We start from the raw sequence: 24716 nt of genomic DNA, 5'->3' as shown, positions 1-24716 counted from the left end.
TGCAATTTTTGTGGAAGGCCATGAATAATGAGGGCAGATGGAAATCACTGGTGATCTGCAGCATCAACTCACTGGATAGGTGCAGCCTATAAGATACATTCATTAAAAAGAATCAGTATGGAAAGCTAAAGAGTAATTTTGAAGAGCATACACAGGCCACAATCTCGTAATTAATTTGGAGCAAGCTACCCATTTAAAGTATTTTTAGTCACATTCATCTCAGTTCTTCACGGTTCTGGTGTTCTATGTGTCCCCAAAGTGCTGTAGGGTCAAGACATAGTAAAAAGTGCTGATTTCACTCATAAAGAATATGAAATAGATAATTATATGGGCAAAGAAACTACCAAAATCTAATTTCCTGTGACTCATTTGCTAGCTGTCACTCTTGCACATGCTTTTTCTGTGGGTTCTTTAATAATGTGACTGATAATGTTAAATTCCAGATGTCACCCTCTTCCATTATATAAAATGGCACTGATCACAGGCAAGCTCTTAATGCTTTCTGTTCTCACTGACACTTGTAAGAAGCAGCCAAAAAAAGTTCTGTCATAACCATTTCATTTCTACAGGGTGTGTCCCACCAGGAGCAAATTGAAGTACCAGGAGAAAGTCAGCCCAGCAGGGAAGCCATGGAAGCCATGTAAAAGAAGTGATGGAAGTATTAATGCAGTAGGTCCTACACCATGGGTAATGTTTTTTCTTGCTTCCTGCTCGTGACCAAAGGGATTAGAAAATGCATGAAGGAAAGGAAAGGAAAAAAAGAAAGGTGTTTTCAAGAGCTGCAGAACTAATCACATCTGTAGACCTCCTGAGAGAATAAGCATTGTCCTCCTTGGTGGGGCATTGATATTATACGCAATCCAGTAAAAAAAAAGCCAGGGACTATTGTCGATCTTGAGAACAACTGATGACAGGGATCACACCTAAGCTCTACGGTCTCCCAAACCAGGCTGGTTCCTGCTCCATATATCAATCCACGCTGTGTCCAGCACTTTCTGGGGCAGGACTTTCTGGCCTATGGCAAAAACATGCCATGGATTATATTTACACTTGAACGGTACAGAGCATTATCATGTACCAAAGCTCAGAAACTTGGCCCGGGTCTCTCATTTATCTATTTTAAATGTAACTACAAGGTTATTTTCCTGTATGCAGTCATGGTAACTTATAGAAATCTTGGTGTTATTCTAGGAGAGTAAGTGGGATTTATTTGACAGAGACAGAATACTATATTATATAAAGTATTATATGTTTCTTCCATAGCTGGAAGAAGCAGCAACAATTTGTGGCACCCATCCATCCATCCATCAGATACAAAACTGAAACAGCAAACTTAGGCCAAATAAAATTTAGGGGAAAACTGTACTATATTTAAGATAATCATTTTAACTTCAAAGAAGTAGTACCAATTTCAATGTCAGTAATACCAAACCACATCAACAGCTTTCAGTGCTTTTGTCTCCTTTTCACCATCATATCTCTTGCTAAGAATAAAATTCAGACCAAATTTTTTAATAGACAGATTCTCAACAGCTTGTGCATCAGGACATATTTGGCAGTATGTGTCTGACAGGAATTTTTCTGCCTCCTAGAAAATTTCTGCTACATATTCATGCATTTCCCATTGAAAGAAACCTGATTCTTGGCCAAAATGAAGCTTGTTAGCAGACAGAACAGGAGGGGTCCTTCTCCCTGCTGCACCTCTGATTATCATAGGTTTTGACTCACACCTGACCTCTGCAAACAGATGCTCTCAAATCCAAATTACTCTACTATGGAAATGCTTTATAACTTGCAATATTGCCAATTCATTGCATTTTTTTAAAAGATTCTTTTTAGACTTTTATATAGCATCCATAGTTTGTGGGAATTTTTTCAGCACCATCTGTCTATCAGAGGTGAAAAAAAATCAGTGTTTTTAAAAAAGTCCGAAATGAATTTGATAAGATCAAATTTTTCTTTTAACATGTTTTCTTCTTTTGACAGAGATCTCACAAATATATTTGCTATTAATGAAAAACAGGAATTAAGAACTGTTTTCTAGTCTAGTTTTCTGCTGAAACCTTTTTTTAAACAGCCACAAACACTGTGAGGAGAGTGACATAGTCACAGGACGGGCTCAGATTTTTTGGGTACTCAGTGCCAGCTGCTACTGAGCTGTTTGTATCTGGGGTCAGTGCAGGGAACAGAGATGGGAATGAACTTCCGTGTGGGTGGGAGCTGTCAGCACCTGCTTCAGAAACGATAACAGGAGAAGTAGAGTAGGACTCTAGCTGAACCTCTTGCTTAAAGCAGGTGCAGCTCTGAGGTCAGATCAGGCACCTCAGTGTTATTTAGTCTAGTCTTGAAACATTCTCAGGATGGAGGCTGCATTGTCCTGGCAACCTGCTTAGATGTCTGACTGTCTTCAGGGGGAAGAAGTCCCTGTTCATACCCAGGCTGAACCTCAAACCTCAGCCCTTTCCACTCAAACTTGTTGTCTTTCATCTTCACGCCAAGCAGCACTGTGAAGATCTAGAACTATACTCTTGAAAACCTCCCTACAGGTATTGGGGAGGCTTAGGGTCCTCCTGCCAAAGCCATCCCTTCTCCAGCCTAATTAGCCCAGCTCTCTCAGACCCTTCAGCTCAAACTATCACGCTGTCCCTGGACCAAACTTGCCCCAATTTATCAATGATGTCCCTGTACTGGGGAAGTCAATACTGGGCACAGTATGTAGACATAGAATAACAAGCACTGAGGGCTGAGAAGCTGTCTCTTAAGTAATTGACCTGTGATGAGCCTGTTGTGGTCTGAGAGATGCATGAGATATCACTTTGCTCCCTCTGTCCCTGTGTCAGTGGCTGCTGCCCATAACTCTCAGTGACAGAAAATATACACATGCACTTCAGCTGTGCCAGGGCAAAGGGGGCTTGACAAACAGCAGTAATGAGGAGCAGGAGAAGGCCACATACTTGTCCTCCTCTGCTTCCCCAACTATGGAGGGTGGTAACATTCAGCGGGCAGAAGGGTTGGAAAACATCACCTCTCATGTAAAGTACTTTGGCCATAAACTTCGAAGTGCTTTCCCAAAAGGATTGCTTGGGATTGCAAGTTGGATTGCTATTCCTGTTTTACAAATCAGGAAGCTGAGGAAAAAGGGAAGGAAGTGTTTTGACCAAATTGATCTAGCAGCTGCTGGCAGAGGTGGGCAGAGACTCTGAGTGCTCCCCATGTACTGCGCTGCCTCTCAGAGCAGGGACCAGCCCTGGTTTCCTCAGGCACACATTCCATGAGTACTCGATGGCTTGGTACAATGACAAATTCCCACTTGGAAATCAGGCTGGTGACATGACAACAACAGCCTTCAAACTGTGCAGATTTGTGGCTTCAAAGCGCGAGTGCTGATGAGAAATACCATGAATTAGTCATGATCTTATCAAAAATATTTTATTTATGAAAGTAGCAATTATAATATACAACCTATACTGGAAGGACATTGAATAATTGCTAGAATAAATACAGGCAATTTATTCAATCTTTTTATAGAATGAGAAGATTTATTTGACGTCTGAATGTTAACCCAAGCTTTAACTTACATCATAAATAGTTAAAAGGCATAGCCAAGTCTTTTTTTTATTTTTACCTTTTCTTTTGCTTTTTTTTTAATACTGTTCTATTTTGTAATTAACATGAATCAATTCTCCAATCATTAACATAATAATATGACTTTCAAGCAATCATGTACCTCAAGATAATCAGACAAATAAGGTAGTGTGTGTGCAGTTCATTCTACAGCAGAATCTATCCATGTCTGCATAAAATAAAGAAGCTGAAAACGCTTCTAAGTTCTTTAAGCATCATATGCTGATTTCTGCTTTACCACAGTGCTTTTAATACCAGAATCTAAAAAGGGCAGCTGGCTTTCTGTTGCTCTTTATAGAGTATATTAAGGCTCAATGCCACATTCCTTTGGCTGGTGAAGGATTGCAGAATTTAGTCCTGAATATTATTTCTCAAAACCATGGTCCAAAATAAATGTCCAAGACTGATTATTAGGCACCAAGGAAGTGATGAATTTGCTAAGCCTCAATGTTTTCTGATTAAAAAATTGGCTTCCTTTCTAGTAGATATGCTCTAGTCAAACACAAATGATTGGGCTCAGTACTGGGGTCTGTATTACACTGGATGTCAGAGAAGTTGATGTTTGTATTTTCTGTAAACTATATGAAGGGCACTGCAGAAATTTTATAGTACACCACACACATTTTGAAAGTGTTGATAAGTTTTTCCTTCCATGTATTTTTTTTTAAATAAAAAATCTGAACTATCTGCTTGGTACTAGCAGATTATTAATAACTACAACCATCAGTGAAATCAACAGCACTTTTGGGTGCCCAATATTTTTCCAGATCAGAAGTTTTTGACTCCTCAAGTCCTATATAAAATCAGTGGGAGTCTTCCTATAGCAATGTCTTTTCCAGTGGCAGAGAGGCCTGCCTTGCCTTATTGTTTATTGTGCATGTCAGGGATATTAAGCTCTCAGCAGAGAATCAAATTTCCCTTTTACAATGTTATCTAAACAAAACCCCCAAATTGCACATATCTACCCCTTTGGCCTTTTTTATGCACAAATATGCTTGTATGCAAAACCTGATAATGTTGGGCCTTTCCTAATAAATGTCTTAAAAGAGCACATTTAAATGCTTTTTCACAGAAATAACCATTCATTAGTTGCAAAAATGCAGAGAGACTTTTTAGTTGCAAAAATGCAGAGACTTTTTATTTTTTCTGTTGTGAACAATATCATTTCAGCAGAAATTTGAGGTGAGAAAGTATGATTTTTTTCCCTAAATATATTTAAAAAGGCTAAAGAACAAAATGTTGGGGAGGCAGCTTTTTTTGGCAGATAGTAAAATATAAAATATGTGATTTAAAAAAAAAGTTGGCTTAAAAATACACACACACAAATAATACAATAATATAAAAATACAGCTCAGCCAATGGCCTCTTAAAATTTACCTTTGGCATTACATTTGGCAGCCTAAAACAAAAGACCCTTCCTATAAACAGAACTATAAAAAAAGAGAAGTTCATAAATTAGGTTGCAAGGGGTTGTAAGGTCCATTTCCGAATTCTCCAAAATCCTTTCCTGTCTGTCCACACACATAAGCATGACCAGTGAGGTATATAGAACGTAACACTGTCAGGCATATGCACAATAAAAAAGTGCATAAACATAGAAGTTCTCCCATTTTCTTGCGAACAGGTCGAAACTGTGTGGTTTGTGTCTTCCCCCCCTTGGAAAAAAAAAATTGTTTTTTTTTCTTACTTTGGCAGGATGAAAATGAACCCAGAGGAATATGTGTCCTATTCCCAGCAGCAGTGATCCATTTCCCTTGGCAACATATGTCTGATGCCACAGATACTACAAGGTCGTTGGGTTGCTTTACAACTCTGGGTAACTTCCCACGGAAACATCATACGTCTAGCACCATGTCGTAGTGTTGTTGCTCTTTCTTCCGCCTGCCACATTTGTTGATAAGAACCATGTACAAAGTCAAAAGCATAACCCAGTAACATGCATAGAGTATTGTGCCAATGATGAGAACTGTCTGTTTTGACTCAGTAAATGGCTTTTTTGATTCCTTGTAAATCGTGAAAATTACGCCACCTAGGAGGATTGTAAACCAAATGGAGACTGGAATGAGTCCTATAAAATTAACTACAATGGTTTTCCTTCCTGATGTGCCCCACCCTGCTTTGTTTATCGTGGCAATTGCAAACATCTTTGCTGGCAGTAAACTTGACATGTACAACACTGAGTAGAGTGACATGAAAACCATGACAATGTTGCCCCTAAGGAAGCTGGCAAAGGAAGACTTTATCAGGCCAACTAACTGAACTGTCAACAGGAAGAGGAGGATGTTCCAGATTTTTCCCCTGTAGAAGAGCTGAATGACTGTGGCGATAAGAAAGAAAGGAAAGAATCCAGTGATTACAGCTTCATAGGTCATCCACAAATGGTGCTTGTGGAACCACATTGCATTATAAAGCCACTCTCTAAAGTAGGATTTACTCCAGCGCGTCTGCTGATTCAGCCACCTGAGATACTCTATCGGTGTTTCGGTAAGGCACTTGGATCTAGCCGTGTATTTTGTTGCATAGCCCAGACTTAGCACTCTGTTAGTTAGATGCCTGTCATCTCCAAAGCTGCACTGGGAGCCCATAAATTCTTGATTGTACCAATCTTCCACAAATTCATGGAGTAAAGAGTTTCTGTACATTCCCAGAGGTCCGCTGATGCACTGTACACAGCCAAAGTAGGACTGACAGGCTCTTTCTATGTTAAACGCCATCCAGTATCGCACGCTGCTCAGAAAGGAGATCCAGGAATCGTATTTGTTCAAAATCTGCAAAATAAAAAAAGTTTTCATTTTAGATGAGCTCTTGAGACAGAAAATATGCAAATTGGATTAATAAGAAATGTGCAGAGACTAGAGAACCATTGGACCAAAGGTGGTGGGAACCTCACTCCTGAGTCCAGCTCATGGCAAACCCAGGAGTTACACAAACAGCTCAGCCAAGACATTGACAGGAAGGGTGAGATGAAGCCTTCAAAAGTATGTTCCGCCAAGACATTTTCTTTTTTTTCACACACTTTCCTTTCTCCACCAAGAAACTTCCTTCTTTTCTGTCTCGTTCTTCCCTCCCCTTTGTCCCCACTTAAAGACCTGCTGGACTCAGACATTTCTAAGAGCTTGTGGAGTCCCACACATGGCCTCCTGCTGCTCTCCTCCCCACACCCATCTTTGGGACTCACAGAAGTTCTTCCAACCTTCCTAAAGCTCTCGCACAGGAGCATGAGAAAAGCTGACCACATGGTCTTTGCCCTAGATTTTTGGTATTGTAAGGCCCCAGAAGCTTGACCCTGGACTGTGTCCCCATATCCAACAGTAGGCCCTCTGAGGAACAACCTGTTCTGCCTCTGCAGTACCAACCCTGTTACTTTGTCCCAAGACATAAGGTGATATTCCAGTAGTCTGTAGTCCCTTGACCTCCATAAAGCTTTCAGTCTTCTGCACACCCCAAAGCTCACTTGAAGCTCAGACCTACACTTAAAATACGACATAAGCACAGTCTAGGAGTCTGAACACTCAGTGGAGGTATGAGTGCCTGCAGATGTACAAGTCCATGGTTTTGCATCCAGGTTCTCAGCACACAGCTTGTGCCAGAGGATGCAGCAAGGAAGTGTGTGGCAGGGTGGCTGTGCCAGCTTTGAACCTATGTCTTCTCAGTGTGGGGATTTTCAGGGGGACCTGTGGCCTTCTACAACTAGAAAGCATTACCCTGTAACTAAAAAAGAGTAGTCTTTGTTCTGATGACCCTAATTTCTGTCAGGTGTGAAGGCCGTGGGCCAATCTTGTCTCTGTTTCAGTTTAATTCCAGAATATTTTAGAAGCAGCAGGGCTTGGAGATAGATACAAACCTGGCTCAAATGCATTTGGTGTATGCTGGAAAATGAACTGGGAAAAAAAGCACAGAGCCTTCACCTTTCCTCCCAGAGGACACATGTCCTTCCCACCTCTCTCTGCAGATGCTTATGAACGTTCACTGTCACAGCTGAACCTGTGCTGCCTCCCTCCACTTGTACTCACACATGCCTGGCATCTCACATGCATAGGGTGAGTGTGACACCTGGTTTGTAGCCAGTCTAGAGCTCCAAAGTTATTCAGGTTTCTCTGTGATCCTAATTTCTGGAGCTGAGAGCCACATGCCTGAAATACTTCTGACTACTGGGGCATTCATTAGTAAGTGCTTGCCCATATAGATGGCCTTTCTTCTCTGTGTCACATAAAAAGCCCAACTGAGCATGGGGGACTGATCCTAAGGCCTATTGAAATATTCATACACATTTTTCTTTATAAAGTGCAGCAGAAGGAGTTGTGTCAAAAGGAACCAACAGTCTTCTGCTGTAGCTGTCAGCCAAACTTGGCAATGCTGGAAATCCTAACAGATGTGGAGCTAGTCTGACGTAGGAGTTTTCCATTGTCCTGCCTGCCAGAGAAGTGGGGGAAACCCAGTAACACACAGAGTGCATAGTGCACAGCATTTCAAAATGTCTTTTATTTCTAACAATCTTGGATGACAGTAGTAATATAATAGAAGTACTTGAGATGCTGAACATGGTTTTGAGAGACCTGTTCTCAGTTCCCTGCTCCCCTATAGCTTTGCTTTGGTACCTTGGGCAAGCAGTTATACCCAGAGACTCAAAGATGCCACAACAGTCCTGACAATGCCAGTGCCCTTCTTTTTTACATATATGAGGCAGAATAATATTTGTTTGCTTGCTGTGGGTGTTAAAACCACACAATGCTCATGTACAAGAATAAGAGTTTCCAGTCAATTGACAGAAAGATCAAGGTATGATAAGAGCCTCTATAATGGTATCACATATCATATATACACATATAGTATATAGACATCTAGTATATTCAGTGCTATTCCAGGCAGGGAAATCAGTTGCAATGCAAATAATTGCTGAAACCCCTCTGTTAATCTGAAAATTGTTGTACTCACCTGCACATCACCTCCAACTCCTCCAACCATTGGATCCTCTTCTAAAACCTTTACCATCTCCACTGATGAGGCTGGATCAAGCATTGTATCTGAATCACAGACCTACAAGTAAGACAAAACGAGAACAAAAATGGGTTAAAGAAGAAAACAAAAATCATGTGAGTGGTTATAATGACTCTAAATGCATATTCTCCTGAATGTAATTAAATCTGACTTTGGAGACTGCATTGACATTTCTGTTAAAGGCCATTTGTACCAGGCAGCAAAGAGTGTTGCTGAGTGAAACAGAGACCTTGTTAAGGTTGTGCCCTCCAACAATCCTCTCTTCTGAATCAGCTCTGGTTTTTTACTAACACAGTGGGCTGGCTTTGTTGAGTAAGATATGGGGCACCACAGAGTGAGACAATGTTTGTGGGTGTGCAGCAGATTCCTGTTGAGCCCTAGTATAGGGTTTCCCTGCATCAGCTGCACAGTTGGAGCACCCTGGTCAAATGTTTCCCACTGCCATATGAAGGAAGGAGTGAGGAGGTAAATTCCAGACACTTGTTATAAAAAAAGAAAGAAAAAAGTCAAGTAGGAGTCTGGTAAGAAACCTAATAGTTCTTTCACTCACAGAAGACTTTAGCAATTCATGTAAGATATGTATCTTGGATTCCAGCACAAATTCATTTTTAATTTTAGATGTACGGTGTGTTATTAGTAGTGCCTTGATTTGACATTTGATATATAGAAATTATTCGCTATTTTTCTCTGGCATTCTTATAAAAAATATGTAAGGCCAGAAGGAATGAGTCTCGAAGTTCAGTACTCCATGAGATCAGGGCAGAAATAGATGACACACGCAAGGCATTTCAGCTACACAAACACTCCTAGTCAACTAAATTCTGTGTACATTAGGAAATTGGCTTTCCCCTGGAGAGTAGGAGGAGGGCTCAGACAGGCTGGCCGGTCTGCAAGGCAGCTGGCATTGCTTTCATTTGCTCTGAGGAGAACAGCACGGGCTGCAGCCTGTTTAAAAAAAGTGGGTGTTTCCTTGTCGCAGTTGCTGGTGCTGAAAGCATTGCCCACATAGTGCGTGAACTCACTTCACAGACGCCCAGGAACTGGAGCAGAGACTGTCCCAGAAATCCCCCTCTGACTGGCTGAATCCTGACCTACAAATTCTCATACTGCTTCCAGTTTTCCCCACACTGATTCCTGTGGTTTTGATGGGGTCGGTAGGTGCTAAAGTCAGTAGCTCTGCATGAACAACATATTAAGACAGATTCTGCTGAGACTTTGTATCAGGTATCTTAATTTTGGTGCTCTTCTGTGCAAACTTTCAATTCAACCCAAGCCCTCTCACTCCAGGGGAGCAGTAACCTTCATGTCTGGTCTATAAAGGGGGAGGAGAGCATTTTGAAGCTCTGCTATAGATCAGGCTCAAGAGGAGAGGTTACCCAGAATAGTTGGGCTGCATAGTTTGGGATGCAGCTGGGAGTCTGCCAGCATGCTCCCCTCCATGCTCACTCAGAGGGGGCCAAGAGGATAAAGGTGATGAAAGCTCTCATATTTCCATCAGAAGCCACAAGCATCTCCAGCTTGCCCTAACTTGATGCATCCATCTCTTCTCCTCAAAGGACTCATCCCAAGGAGCACCTTTGTAACCTGGCCAAGGTGTGCCTCCAGCTTTAGTGGAAAGCTGTCATCAGTGGCAGTGCTTGGTGATAGAAAGGGAGCAAAACAATTCTACTGAAGAGGAGAAAGGATGCTTGTATTTCACCAGGGGCTTCCTGGAAAGACCTGTTGCTGAGTGTTTTGCGCAGGTAATCTGTAGTTTGCTGAATTCCCAGGGTGCTCAGGCAGCTTTAGGCATCCCATTTCTTGTGACCATGAGTGGTGGGCTGGGATCAGCTCCCCCCGCCAGCCCCTCTGCTTTCCCTCCAGAACCTGTCCCTTGAGCAGCCACCACCTCCATCAGATGCATTTCTTTATAGCAGAAAGGCCTGCCCATGAGAACTCTCACTAATATGAAATGAGGAAAACACTGGATTTATTTACAAGTTACCATTACATGTCCTGGGCATGCCAGCACAGTGGACATGTCTGGGGTTTTGGGACAAACCTAACAAGCCATTATTTTTCATCTGGATGAGGTTTTTGCATGTGAAAAGAGGACACTCCCAAATACAGACACTTAGGAACTCAAATAAAACACACTGAGGTCTGCCCAGCCAGGGGTGGCCCAGGACAGCCTAAGAGGCAATTTGCCATCTTTCCACATAAAGGCTGAGTGACCTAAAAATTACAGCCTTGGGTCACAGAGTTGCATGAAAGGGACGATTGACCTTAAGCGAGCTGTTCAGATACTTTTTGTAGCCAGTGACAGCTTATCCAAGCTGCTTTGAGAAGTTCAGACTGTGCTGGACTGTCCGCACAGGTACCTCCATCAAGCCAAGATGAATTGTACCCTGCCTGCCACAACCAGCTCTGCACCAATGACACCTGCCAATTCAACTCCTCCACCTGATTACTTGCACACTGTTAACCTCCTCAAGGATGGAAATAAGCCTAAACAGCAGTTTCAGGTACTTAATGAGACACAACCAATGGCAACAGCTTGTTATCTGCACTGGTCTGACAGCTTATGGTTGCCTGTCCATAATCCCAAGGTGGGCTTTTAAAAACCGTACAATTTCAAGGCCTACAATTTCAGGGAGGGCAGTGGTGCTGAATGGTCCACTTTTTTAAGTGCTTTATCATTGATGCAGATTGCTTAGCCTTTAATATGTTGGGCCTGTTTAAAGTAATTTACCCTGGGTCCCCCCAAAGAACCATTTAAAATATCTCAACCTTCACTCATTCATAAAACAAAGCCACATTTTAGCTACATTCCTTCATGACTGTGTAGTCTCCAGGGCCACCAAGGTGCTGCATTTCTACTGCAGATGTAACTGTAGATGTGACTGTGGCATTAGTCATTACTGCAAACTTTGCTCAGAGCAGTATTACAGTCCCTGATTAATTCATTAGGACTTCTGAGCCCAGTCAGGAGTGTTAACTGACCAGAAATACCTCTTCCATTTTCTCAGTTTATGCTATGACTGTTGAAATAGAAACATTTTTTCCAGGTTCCCTGAAAAATGCAAGACCTGGATTAAGGGAGGAAACTTGCAATGAATCAGCTTCCTCTCTGCCTTCTTTCTCTGCAATCTGGTATTTCTGTGTGAAGCGATTATAAACCCATGCTAATAGAGAAAATCAGCATTTTTATCCCATCATAGTTCCTTACAGCACAGAATCAAAGTGCAGACAATGGAGAACTTAAGGCCACTCTTTTCAGAGAATAAATTAGTTTCAGTCTGAGAAGTGGTAGGGGACGGGTTTTAAATCTTCGCCTTACTCTCTCAGCTCCAATAACAGAGCGGTTCCTGGCATTCTTCAGTTCCTGCCCCTCCTGTGCATGGAAGACTCACTGGTCTCAGCCCAGCTACTGGCAGGCTCTCCACATGCCTTGGACACTGCACGTGGATACTGTGCTGTGCAGAGCATGCACACACCCACACAAGGCTGGGCACAGACCCCAGAAACACATATGGCTCAGCCATGCAGCTGCCCTGAGCCAGCAGAGAGCATCTCACGGGGAGCTGCTGCTCCACCGGAGGAGACTGCTGGATGCTCTGAGTTTGGGAGAAGGCAGGAAGAACTGAGGGTAGTTCATTAGGAAGATCATCTCATATTCAGTGGTATTAGTCAAATGAGCCTTGTTGGCCTTGAATGATAAGGAAGGGACCTTAGTGTCCAGCTAGAGATTCTGATCCCACCCACCTTCCTTATACATGACCTCTTCCCCTTCCCACAATCAGCAGAGCTGTTTGCAGGAGTAAGAAGTGCTCCCATGTAAGTAAGACAAAAGCACAGACAATCTTTCAGGGGATCCAAGGCAGCTGGAAAGAAATGTGCCTCTGCTGCTTTGAAAACAGGGAGAGAGGACCCAGCCTAATTCATTTTTAAGTGATAGTGTCGTAAGAGCTTTAAAGGCCAAGTCGCGGTGAGTGAGGTAATGCAGCTGTAAATGATGAAGCAAAAGCTCCTTCAGGCTTTAGCTGGAGAAATCTTTCTTTCAAATCTGCACATTGACCCTTTTATTGAATACTCCACATAGCCTTTGATGCCTTTAAAATAGCCTCATGTTTTTTACAGATTCCACCATTGCTCTGAGATATTCCCTAGTGCCATCAAATACCTGTCTGTCTGCTCACATGGGGCCACTAACAACCTCACAAAATAAAGCCTTACCCAAGATCTTAACCTACAGGAGCATAGACGGGGTTTTCAGGAGGCCACTGTCTTTGTGTGAAGCAAAACCATTTAGATGAGGGGGCAGTACTGAAGGTTGGGGGAGGATTTCGGATTTCTCCGGTAGCTGGTGCACAGATTTAACATAGTCACAGATAGACAGGCCGTTTTAAAAGCTAGCAAAATACCCTTTTAACGGTCAAGCTGTTTCCAAACAGACTGAAAGGAGCACTGTGTTCATCAGGGACTAGGATAGCCTCTAACATGCTGCACAAAATATACAAAAGCTGCTTTCTTTCAAAGTGTGTTTGAATTGGCACTGACCTGATGCTCTAATACCTACCTGTACATAATCCACGCTTCTCCCCAGTGCTTTGAATGCTGTGTACATTACTTCTCTTTTTCCACCCCATTTCTGCATGATGCAAACACTTTTGTTGGACAGGACCAGCTGAGATACGTGTTGCATGCTTTCTCTGTGAGACTCTTCCGTCTCACCTGGACCTTTGTCGTGGAAGTTATTACTCCAGACATAAGTGGCACATGTGTCCCTACCCATGATTTCAGTGAAAATGTCCATCATGTAAACGTCATCTTCTGAGTTCCCATCAATGACCATAACAACTTTAATTCCAGGGTAGGTCAATCTTTTCACAGAAAGTAAACATTTTCTTAAGTAGTCAGGATCCTCTTGATAGGCAGCAATACAAAGGGCAACTGTTTTGTTCAGCTTGATTGGAGTCTCTAGCGACCGTTTCATTTTCCTGTGCTCTAGGTAGGCAAACAGGCTTTGGATGATGAGATGTGATGCCAAGATAGCACCATAGAGTCCAAAGGAGAAGTAGTAGTTGTCTGTTTGGATGAACTGGTAGCCTACAATGTAAGCAGCGGTGATTCCCAGCAGGAGGGACACCCCGAAGAGTGTGGTTCCAAGTATTCTCAGGATACATATAAACCTCTCACAATACATCTGCAAAGAAGTAGGGAAACCGTTAGCAGAGCCACCACTTGCTGGTGTAAGATCTCATAAGTGGTTCACGTGGCTACAACACAGATCTCAGCAGCAACAGATACACCCTGAGCTTCTGGCTCACAGACTTACGGCATCACCTTGCTCAGCATAACATCTCTTTGCAGTATTTTCTGCATGTAAAGCATGACCCAAATACACTTAGTGTAGCAGAGATGTTTGCTATTTGTAATGTCCTCACAGAAGTTGCTGTCTGTGTCAGGATCTTATTTTGGCAGCCTGGGCTTGCTGGATGAGATGCTCTGTCATATTTCCCTGAGGAGGTTGGAGAAGGGCTCTTGGGCCATCACTTGCTTCATACAGTTACAGGCGAGTGGAACAGCTGAATGTCTGGGCAGCCCCTCCTCATCCCCCATCCATGTCATGACCGCATCCCACCCTGAATTGTTTCGGTCACTTAGTTATGTTTGCAAAAATATTGGAAAGACATTCTTAAAACAGATGTCTGAATGTATTTATAATTTTTTAAACAGATGTCTGACTATATTTATAATTTATATTTATATAATCAGACATCTGCTTTAAAAGGTCTTCTCAATACCATTGCAAAAATGTATTATTTATACATTTGTGTACATAGATATATGCACACGTGAGCATGTGCGTATAGGGGCTAAAGCTTGACTTAGATTAAGTCTGTGGCAAAAATACTCATAAATTTAACAGAGCCAAGACTCCACCCTGGACTCAGAAATTCCTTAGGACATCAGTTGATTCTGACCACTTCTACATACTTAGGTTACCTGCCTATAAAATCTTCTAACCTAAGCTCTGGGCTGTGGCTGGCATGGAGGGTGCTCTGGTATTCTTGAGACAAACAGTGTAGACAGGCAGAGGCAGACTATATTGCTACCAAACTGCTTTCTCTTGACAATCACATTAACAATTTTATGCTTTCTCAGAATTACAGGAAGTTAATGACAATGTTTTCTGTCACTGGATGCATTTAATGTGAAGGACATAAAACAGATAATGTCTGTTTAAGGTTAACCCAGCAAGTGTGTTGCAAGTCAATAAAGCTCATGCTTGAATATTTTGCTGAAGTAGATCCTCTCAGAGTACTGGACTTAATATTTGTGTTTTCTTGCTATTATTCATGTTTTCCCTGCTGCTATCTTCTTGCTCATTTGCTGATCATATTTGTTTCACCATCTGTTGGCCAAAGCTGAAGTTGGAACAGGACTTCCTCACCTCATATATGTTTTTAACTCTTCATTGAAAAATTACTACCAAGCTACAGCAACATAGCTGTCATCAGTTATATATGTCTGACAAGTTAAAGGCTTGGAAAAAAAAAGTCAACACGGAATCACCTTCCAAATCAAAATAAAACTAGATGAGCATGAAGTCGGAGGTTACAAAGACTTTGCTTTTTTTCCACTGGCTATTTAGGGTCTTAAATTTCAAGACAGAAGGAAGCCTCTTAAATGTATATTTGGAGGCACTGTTAAAGAAATCGGACCCCATCTTTATGACTTCCTTGAATACTTATGGCTGGGCTCTGACAGGTGCTGTAATCATCCACCATCCCTGCTCTGGCCTGTCTGAAAATTTTTCACAGTGGGGGTGATAAAGAAGCCTAATAAAAGATATGCTTACCTCCACTGGTATATATGAATTAAAACCCAGTGCCCAAATTAGACTTGCTTTAGAAAAGAGATTAAGTAACGGATCCCCTTCTAAATTACCTTAAAGTCAAATAGCTTGTGTGTTTACTAATTCCTCAAGCATGCAAAATGTCACAAACATCAAGGTAAATGTCTCATTAATGGTGCAGCTGTACTCTGCTTTCCCTTTTGGGGTTTATCACTTCTTTTCTCTTGTCAGAAATAGAACATTTGTATTAGTGAGTAGGGGCCAGAGTCTGCTTACATTAACAATTATATGGCTGAAATAAATGGACCGCTTCGATGGGTAGGAGTCACAGGATTTAGATGAAGATCTGGAGTGGTTACATTTGACTGCCTATATACTGTACTAGGCATCTTTTATACTAATTTGTTATTGCTTGTCTGTACCTGTGAAGTACTTCTGCAAAAAAAAAGGAAAAAAAGAATAATTCTCTGATCTTGTCATTACAGCCCAGCTTCCCTCTGTTACAAACCCCCAGTCTTTTAAAATCAAGAAATGGACTTCTGGTGCTAATAAAACAGCATTTTTTTCTATCCTTTCACTGTCATCCTTAGGAAAATAAATGGTGTTTTGATCTAAATTCCTGGCTTTCATCAAAGAAACTTTGCTCTTTGTATGTGCAATTGAGGTTTTTATGTATAGTGTTTTAACTGACTGAATCTCAAGGAACTCTGGAAAAAGTTGCTCAATATTCTCAAGCTTTAACACGTGAGCTATTGATAGCTTGCCCAGCAGAAATGATCTTTATCAACTTGAACATGCCCAAACAATGGCAAAGAAGCCAAAAACTCTCCACCCTTCTCCAGTAATTGAGCCAAAAGTAAAAGGAAATGATGCTTGTACAAGTCTGGGACCAAAAATGAACTGCTGAGTCAAATACTAACACCAAGGGTAGGGAGCAGCTGCATTAGAGATTTTTAGGTCAGACAGTGCTGTTATGAGCATCTAGCCTGGCATAACACAGTGAAATATAATAATTCTACTTTGCAATTTGGGCACCTAAATCCTTTACACACATCTTCCCCTAACCCCATGGTGTTGAGCCCAGTATGAGCTTTATGCAGCCTCCAGCAAACAGACTCCAGGTTTGTATAAACAAGATGAGTGTACGTAAAGAGGCTTCAAAGTCTGCTATTGAGCAATTTGTTGTCATTATATTGCAGCTGTTTACTTTCGTGGATGGAGCTGAGCAGTGCTCACCAGCACATCTAGTAGAAATTAAATGTGAAAGTCATATGCTAAATCCTAATGCTGTGTAGGCTGTTGCTGATTCACTCACACATTTTGATTCACTAAGAGGTCCCAAGGATATATGTGCCTTGTAGTGACTGTACAGGAGGAGGCAATGTGCCTTTCTTTGGATGCTCTTATGGAAAAGCATGGTCAAGAAATGAACTCTTGCATGTACTCAGCATCAGAGTCCACCTAGTGAACTCTTTGGCATTGTGTCTCTTTTGGCACCCTGATAAAGCCACAAGAAATAGGATCTTCCAACCTATGACAAAGGAGAACTTACTCTACATTAATATCAAGAACTGGCATGACTAAAAGTTGTAGTCTTCTAACATCATTTTCAGAAAAAAAATCAGGTTAACAAATGAGTGATATACCTACCCTCTACATATAATGATGGAGGTATTAACTGCAGCACTAGAGATCACACTCCTTTCTCAGACTGAATAATGCCTTAGATCTCAAATTAGAAGAACATAGCAAAATATGCTTCAGTTCTCTCTATTCTGAAAAATATTTAGGCTAGTAGTTGACTGTAGTTATTGTACATAGACCTAACTTTAATAAGATCTAGACACTTGATTGAAATTCAGCAGGTTCATATGTCTTGCTTTGAGCTGGGTCTTTGGTCTTTCCTCAGCAAAGAATGCTGGTGACTTCTGTGGTAAAACACCACTCCAAAATCATGTAGCAGGGTCTGTCCATATGGTTATTAATCAGTTTTCATGGATCCCTGACAGTAACAGGAACTGAAGACAGCAGAAGTCAGGAGGCATAGAGAAAAAAAGAAAAACGTATTTTTTTACTAATACATCAAGAAGGTAACAAACAGATAGGGTCAAATACATATCCAGAAAATGTATGTGCATTGGTGTCTGAAGACATCAATATTATTTGCAGTCTCTTCACTTATTTTAAAGGAAGAAACCAGGTGGTACCTGGCATCTGCTGATACAGGACATGGAACCAGTGACTGATGGGGGATCAAACTGAACTTAGGTTTGCTTGTAACAAATGGGGATGCAGCTCACTACATCATCTCTGTCAGAAATCGTCTTTCATGCACAACACTCAAACATTGCCCTGTAGTACTTCTGGATAGTTTTCCCCAGAATATTAAAAAGCAAGAGGGGGAGACAGAAAGTTTGTACATCATGTGTAATGATTTGGAAGGTTGTTTGAAAGAATTAGGACTTATTAATTCCAAACATTTGAAGACATTTTTAAAAATCGCAGCCATAATCTGCAAAAGTCAATATCTATCCAGGAGACAACAGTAAAAGTTCAATCACAAACGTGCTCATTTTTTGCCTGTATTGGATTTGGCTGAGATGAAGTTAATTTTTCCCATAGCAGTCCTCATAGTGCTATTTATAGCTAGGAAGGTGTTGAGAACACACAAGTGTTTTGGCTACTGCTGAGCATCTCACAGCATCCAGGCTGTCTCTCCAATGTTTCCCCTACACCAGTTTACTAGGGGTGGGCAAGATCCTGGGAGGTGACATAACCAGGAAAGCTGACCCAAACTGACCAAAGGTTATTCCACACCACATGACATCTGCTCAGATATAAAAGCTAAAAGGAGGAGGAGGGGGAGGAATTAATTATGACTTTTTTTTTCCAGAGCAACTGCTACCTGTACTGAAGCCCTAATTCCAGGGAAGTGGCTGAACATCACCTGCTGACGAGAAGTAGAGAATAAATGTCTTGTTTTCCTTTACTTTCTACACAGCCTTTGCTTTATTAAGCTGCCTTGATCTCAACCTACCTGGTGATCTTCCATCTTATTTTCTCTACCAACATCCTGCTGAGGAGAGAAGAGATAGAGCAGCTGGGAGGGCGCTATGCAGCCAGCCAAGGTCCACCCACCACATAAAGGTTCAAAAGATCTGTGCCTCTCTCTAGACATCTAGGGCTATGGTCACATCAGCAAATAGTCTAATACTACAGAAACAGATCTGCAATGAGGAAGAATTGGTGCTAAGGGCCCAACTCCATCCTCCATACATTTTCATGTTTTACTCTGAACTAAGTATAGTCAGACTCCATGGATTAAAAACCTGAAAAGTGTCCCCCAGGGGTGTAGCTTGCAATTAGGTCATTCAAGAGGAATCCAGTTTGAGTGCCAAGTGATTGCTTTGCAATAGAAACTAAAGCAATTTAGTTGGTGGTAGTGCACTTGTAGCATTGACTTCAGTAGCACACTCTCGATTCAAACTAAATTGATAATACAAATCAACTTTTCACACAAGATCCACAGGTCAGATTTGTCTGCAACCATTGTTGAAACCAGAAGTGCTGAGCACAGACAACCTTTGAAAATGTCTCATTTTTACGTGCTTGTATCAAAGGCGAACTCTTGAATATGTACTGGACCTTAATGCTGAGGCGTTGGATTCAGCAAAACACATAAGCATGCCATTAAAGATAAGTGTGCACTTAGGTATTTTTGCAGAAGAGGGAAATCAGTGGATAATATATCTTGCAGTTCTGTAGTAAAGGTGTAAAAAAAAAAATCTTTCTCTGTGAAGATGCTATTTCCGGGACACCCAAGATAAAAATGTATCTATATGTTTGAGAAATTTATTATACAGATTAACCTCCCTTATGAAGGTTGTTAGATGGGTCAGTGTTAACCACTGCATTTCTTATGTTAGAGAATCTAAGAGTTGATCAGGACCCAGATAATTTGGATTTGGTTCCTAGTGTTGTTATTCATGTGCGGGATAACCTTAGGTAAGTGAATTCACCTCTCTGTTTCAGCTTCCTCACCTGTAAAATGGGAATCATGATCATGAAGGAAGTTTTTGGAGGTCTACAAAACCCTTCTTAAGGCTTAGGTTACTGATATTTTTGCAGTGTAACTCTTTCTGGGGTGATATGGGATCCGCCAGTTCTCTAGTTACCCAACGCACCATTTCCTATTTTCCTTGCCTATATTAACCTGAAAGTATACTCAGTAGGGATTTTTCTGCAACAAAAATGCAACTCTCATTCAGTAGGATGCCTGAGATCAGTGAGGTTGACACTCTAAAGGCCAACACACATGGCTATAAGTGCATACAGCTACCAAGGGCTATTTTGCTCACAATCGAAGAATGCCATCTTTATAAGCCTTAACCCCCCCCTCCTTACATATGAGAATAATAGCATCGACTTCATCAGAGAAACTGCTTCAATTACACAAGTGTGTGTGTGTGTGTGTGCATCTGTGTGCGCATGCACATGCTGTATCTGGCCCTACACACACACACTCAGTGTGTGTACATGGTGTTGGAGGCTTACAATTTTTCAGCCAATATTTAGATTCATTATTAGCCTCATTTTGATGGCAAATTAAATCATTTATCCTTGGAGTACAAATTATTCCAAGTACCCATTAATTACAAGCACAAAGTAGCTGTCCAGACTCCCTTTTCTATTCTACAGTCTGTAGAGAGGAAACCAAAGAATTATGCTCCATCTGTACATATTTATTACAGCACAGTTACCATATCTGGTACTTTTGGTTATTTATCACTTCCAGATTTTGTTATGCTATTGATCTTCTGCAAAGGGCTCACATTAGACTAAAATTAACTCTGGGGTTAAGTTTAAAGTAAAGAACAGGATTACTAATGATGGCAAAGTGTATCTGTATTCACAGGCTTTGGTCAGCAAATCAAGAATCCCCTATCTGATTAATGTATGTTTCTCACTAAACTGCCTAAATTTAGTCTCTTACAGGTTTGAGTAACCAAAATGGAATGAATTTTACAGCTGCTGGTTGGATTTGAGTGTAACGTAGACAGTGATACACTAGTTGTTAAATTAGCAAAAAGAAAAGAAAAGCAAACCAACAACAACTCCCCCCAGACAAATGCTCTAAGAAATAAATAAAGGAGTAAATCATACTGGTACTCAGATATTTTGGACTGTGGTTAAACAAAAATATAGTTCAGAAATACTTTCTGGTTGCCAGTTATGAAGTCCCTGGATGCACAAACTTGACTATTTCATTACTTAATCCAGCAAATAAATATTTATTTAGTGTATACAGCTTATTATCTTGCAATTAGGTTATAAAGCACAGGTCATACCTTGTTTGACTTAGTCAACACCCACTACACTGAATGGAGGACTACTTTACTGCTTTATACACTAATCTTAAATAGCAACACCTTGAAGCAAATGTCCTTTCATGCCACAAATAGTTTTTTGCTAGTGAACTTGCATGGAAAACTCCACTGAAACCAGTAGAGTTGCTCTTCCTACTGGGAAAATCTTTCCTCAGGTTTTTCTCTGCTTGCATGAGGGGTAAGAAAGATTTTACTACCCTGAAATGAAATCCTGGCTTTATTGACACCAGAGACAAAACTCCTCTAGCCTAGGAGTTGCTGAATTTTGCAAAGTTTTTCAGGGGAAAAGAACATATTTCACTGCCATCACCCTCAGGTGAAGTAACCTAACCAATCCCCAAAAGAACCACTGAGGCATCCATGTTACATGCAACGTGTGCTTTTGAAAAAGTGCATGGGTGCCGATGGAAAAATGATCCTTGAGGAAGGAGACTATGAAGCCGAGTGAAACAAGAGGAGCAGCTGAGCCCTGGGAGATGTGGGATCACTGCAGCCCTGAAGAATCACAGAACTGTTGGGGTTGGAAGGGAGCTCTGGCAATCATCCAGTCCAACCCCCCTGCCAAGGCAGGGTCACCCAGTGCAGGTGACACAGGAACACATCCAGGTGGGTTTTGAACGTCTCCAGAGAGAGACACTTCACAACCTCCCTGGGCAGCCTGTTCCAGTGCCCTGCCACTCTCAATGGAAAGAAGTTATTCCTCATGTTGAGGTGAAGCTTCTTGTGTTTTAGTTTATGGCCACTGCTCCTCATCCTTTCACTGGGCACCACCGACAATAGTCTTGCACCATCCTCTTGGCACTCACCTTGGAGATATTTATGTGCATTGATGAGATCCCCCCTCAGTTTTCCCTCCTCTAGACTAAGACAACGCCCATCAGGAGTGTTGTACTACATTGGGGTCCTTTCGGGGGAAGGGAAATGGGGTAAATTCTCTCTCTAGGTCCATTTCACCCTTCTGCCAGCATTACTACGGAGTGTGGCGAGGTGAGTCGCGGCCGTGTCCGAGAGGCACGAACGGACGCTCGGACAGGTGCCGAGCAGGGCTGTCCGGGACAGAGGGACGCGGTTTTCAGGCGGGAGGGGCCCGGGGGCCGCGCAGTTCCCTCGGGCGGTGCCGAGCGCTCGGCGGTGGCCGCTCTGAGGGGGATCCCCGGCCCCGCGCCCGCGGGGGCGGCCTGCGGTGCGGTCACAGAGGGGGTGGGGCCGGGGAATTCCCCCGCGCGCCACGTCAGGGGGGCGGCCCGCTCCGCCGGGATGGGGGGGTCTGTGCCCGGGTGGCGGGACCGCGCCGTTGCGGGGCCGTGCGGGACCCGACAGGGCCGGCCCAGGGTTGTGCTGGGCGCTGCCTTTCGCCCCCCGCGAACTACGGACCCTTCCCTTCGGCCGGCCCCGCCCGCCAGGCGGCGGGCGGGGGCCGCGGAGCGGGCGTGCGGCGCTGGAAGCCGCGGGCGCCCCGTCCCCCCGCCCCCGCATCCCGCCTCCCCGAACCTTCTGAGGTCTCGGGAAACCGCCCTCCGCGCTCGGCGCGGTGCCCCAGCGGCTCGGGAGCGCTGGTTTTCCCCGCTCCGGGCGGGACGCCCGCCCCACTCCAGCCCACCGCCCGCCGGCCGTCGCTCCCTCCTCAGTCCCATCCCTCCCGCCCGCTCCTGTCGGCGTCCCCGCCGTGCCCTGTGCACAAGCGGGGAATGGCCGGAGAGAAACCCACCTGGGCTCTCAGCTGGTCTCGCCTTTTCCCCCTGGGCTTCAGCGGAGCAGCTGCCTAACCTGCTCTAGAGATTTTAATATTTAGGAGCTATTTGAGAGGTTTTGTTTTTGGTGCCTCCCCCCCCCCACCCCCCCCACCACCGATCTTTGGCGATCTTCAGGCAATGTCTTAAACGGATTACACGGAGGAGGGCTTGAACCTGAAAACCTCATTCATCCTCACGACGGTCCTATTCATTGCTGAAATAGGTGTAGCGTAAGAGCCGGTAAGATCCTCCCCCAGCCCCACTCGTATTCTGGGGATCTGTTTCAGCTTTCCTCCCTTGAATAGTGGGGATGGGAGGAGGGGGTCTTCTGCTCTTGAGCTGACAGAAGCGTAATCATAAATCACCTACCTTGTTTGTCCTTCTGTCCTTTGGTCATAGAGGGGCTCCAGCCAACTGTGTGGTCTCACGTACCGTTGCTCCCGCTGAATAGTTTCCAAGTTTGAGGTAAAAAAATCAAATCGCACTTTTCACGGACTTATTGAGACGCTCAGAAATAAAAAATAATTAAAAATGAAAATAATAAAAAAAGTCGCTTAAGGCTAGTCAGTCCTACTCATTTTCTCCCACGTGTTTTCACAATTACCACGTATTTGTCTTTCTCTGCTTCAGTTTCTAGCTCAAAGTTGTGGGATTTTTTTCCCCAAATAATAGTAATAATAATAATAATAATAATAATAATAATAATTAAAAAAAGTTAGAAATAATAAATTAGGAGTTAGTTTCTCGTGGTCGAAGCTGAAGATCTTATTTCAAACCCCGCTAGCCAGGAGCCTGGAGAAGTTGCAAGGCAGCGTCTGAAAGTTTGAGATGTACAGCATCAGATAAAGTCTCTTTGGTGATACCTTGCTGCCCGAGTAACAGTTTCAATGAGGTTTCTCAGCAGCAGCAGCAGCAAACGGGTAATATTTTCCAGACGTCTTTTTCTTTCCTGCTGCTGCTGCTGCTGCTTTTCTGCCTCTTCCACGTTATGGGGTCTTTTAACAAGTGAGACTTGAGTTGTTTTAATAGGCGGAGGATGGGAAGAAGGAGGGGAGGGAACTCCTGTAAGGAGAAAAAAAAAAAGCAACCAACCCTGCCCATTGAAATGATCTCAGCCAAGGATTCAGCGTCAGAAATTTAATTAGCTACTTGCAAATTTTGCAGAGAAATGCAATACACATATGTTGCCACCAACTGGTTCCTCTTCATGCCCCGCAGTGGGGGCAAGCCCCCAGTTTCCCCACTCCCTGCATCCCTGGGCTTGGGGTGTGGGACTCGTCCCTCCCACAGCCACTATTCGGCTGGGACAGTTATTGCTGCTGCTGGTTTTTATTAATAAGGGAATTTCCTCTATGAATGGATGAACTTTTCAGTTTTTAATCCTGCTTTACCCATTCACTTACGGGAACATTTGTTGTAGCAAAGACCCAAGGAAGCTCCCACTGACCTTCATACCCCCACCTCTCACGTTAAAACAAGCCGGGAAACACGTTAGGCCATTTAAAAACTGGAGAACTGTGGCACGGGTTTTGATTTGGGGTTTTGTTTGGGGGGGCTTTCACTTGTTTTGTTTTAAATCAGAAATGTCCGCTCTTTTCTGTCGATGGTTCGCGGTAGCCGGGGGCACCCGCAGCTCACAGCACACCCCACTGCTGCTCGCCAGTCGCTTTCACTCGCTCCTTGTGACTCCGTTCTGCCTTAAAGGCGGATTTCCCCGCTTTCAAGCCCCCGTTTCCACTTGAAATGATACAAAAGGGGCACTGGGTGGCACTGTTGAGGCGAGTGGAGCAGCGCGGGGTCCGGGATCCCCCAGCGCCGGGCGCGGGGCCGGAGCGGGGCCGCGCTGGCGCTGCCGCGTCTCGCCGTGCCCTGGCGGGGACCCGCGGGGGAGGATGGCGGGGATCAGCTTCCCATTCCCCCGTGCTGTTTTCTCAAGGACCACAAAGGTCGCTGCTTTGAGGCGTCGCGCCCACAAAGGGAGCCGTGTCCAGACACCGTTGGGAAATCCGGAGGTGACTCTTCGCCGAGTTATCGCCTGTCGTTACCTTACCGTGTGCGAAAACTTCGGAGCCCTCTGGGGGCTTCTCATGTGCAAATAAATGTTTTAAAGTCGGTGGTTACCTAGACTGCAGA

At 43.3% G+C, this 24716-nt stretch overlaps 1 protein-coding gene across 1 annotated transcript; it reads right to left on the bottom strand.

Moving 5' to 3' along the window:
• Positions 1–4855: 4855 nt before the first annotated feature.
• Positions 4856–23535, bottom strand: HAS2 (hyaluronan synthase 2). The gene is made up of 4 exons (XM_008934566.2): positions 22953–23535; positions 13181–13807; positions 8560–8661; positions 4856–6392 (listed from the first exon to the last, which is right to left on the bottom strand). The coding sequence occupies exons 2-4, from the start codon at positions 13805–13807 to the stop codon at positions 5460–5462; spliced, it is 1662 nt and encodes a 553-aa protein (XP_008932814.1). The 5' UTR covers positions 22953–23535; the 3' UTR covers positions 4856–5459.
• Positions 23536–24716: the final 1181 nt, after the last annotated feature.

The sequence above is a fragment of the Manacus vitellinus genome, unplaced genomic scaffold (genome assembly GCF_001715985.3).
Source record: "Manacus vitellinus isolate BGI_N305 unplaced genomic scaffold, ASM171598v3 scaffold_1_pilon, whole genome shotgun sequence".
Lineage (NCBI taxonomy): Eukaryota > Metazoa > Chordata > Aves > Passeriformes > Pipridae > Manacus > Manacus vitellinus.
The sequence above is the reverse complement of the archived record's forward strand: the minus strand, read 5'-3'. Positions and strand labels throughout refer to the sequence as shown.

What these genes read in the sequence shown, in the direction of transcription:
- HAS2 (XM_008934566.2), bottom strand. Translation starts at nt 13,807, where the DNA reads ATGTATTGTGAGAGGTTTATATGTATCCTGAGAATACTTGGAACCACA. An exon ending in GAAGCGTGGATTATGTACAG is followed by an intron (nt 8,662 to 13,180) that starts GTAGGTATTAGA and finishes TCTTACTTGTAG; the next exon opens with GTCTGTGATTCAGATACAAT. An exon ending in GAGTTGGAGGTGATGTGCAG is followed by an intron (nt 6,393 to 8,559) that starts GTGAGTACAACA and finishes TTTATTTTGCAG; the next exon opens with ATTTTGAACAAATACGATTC.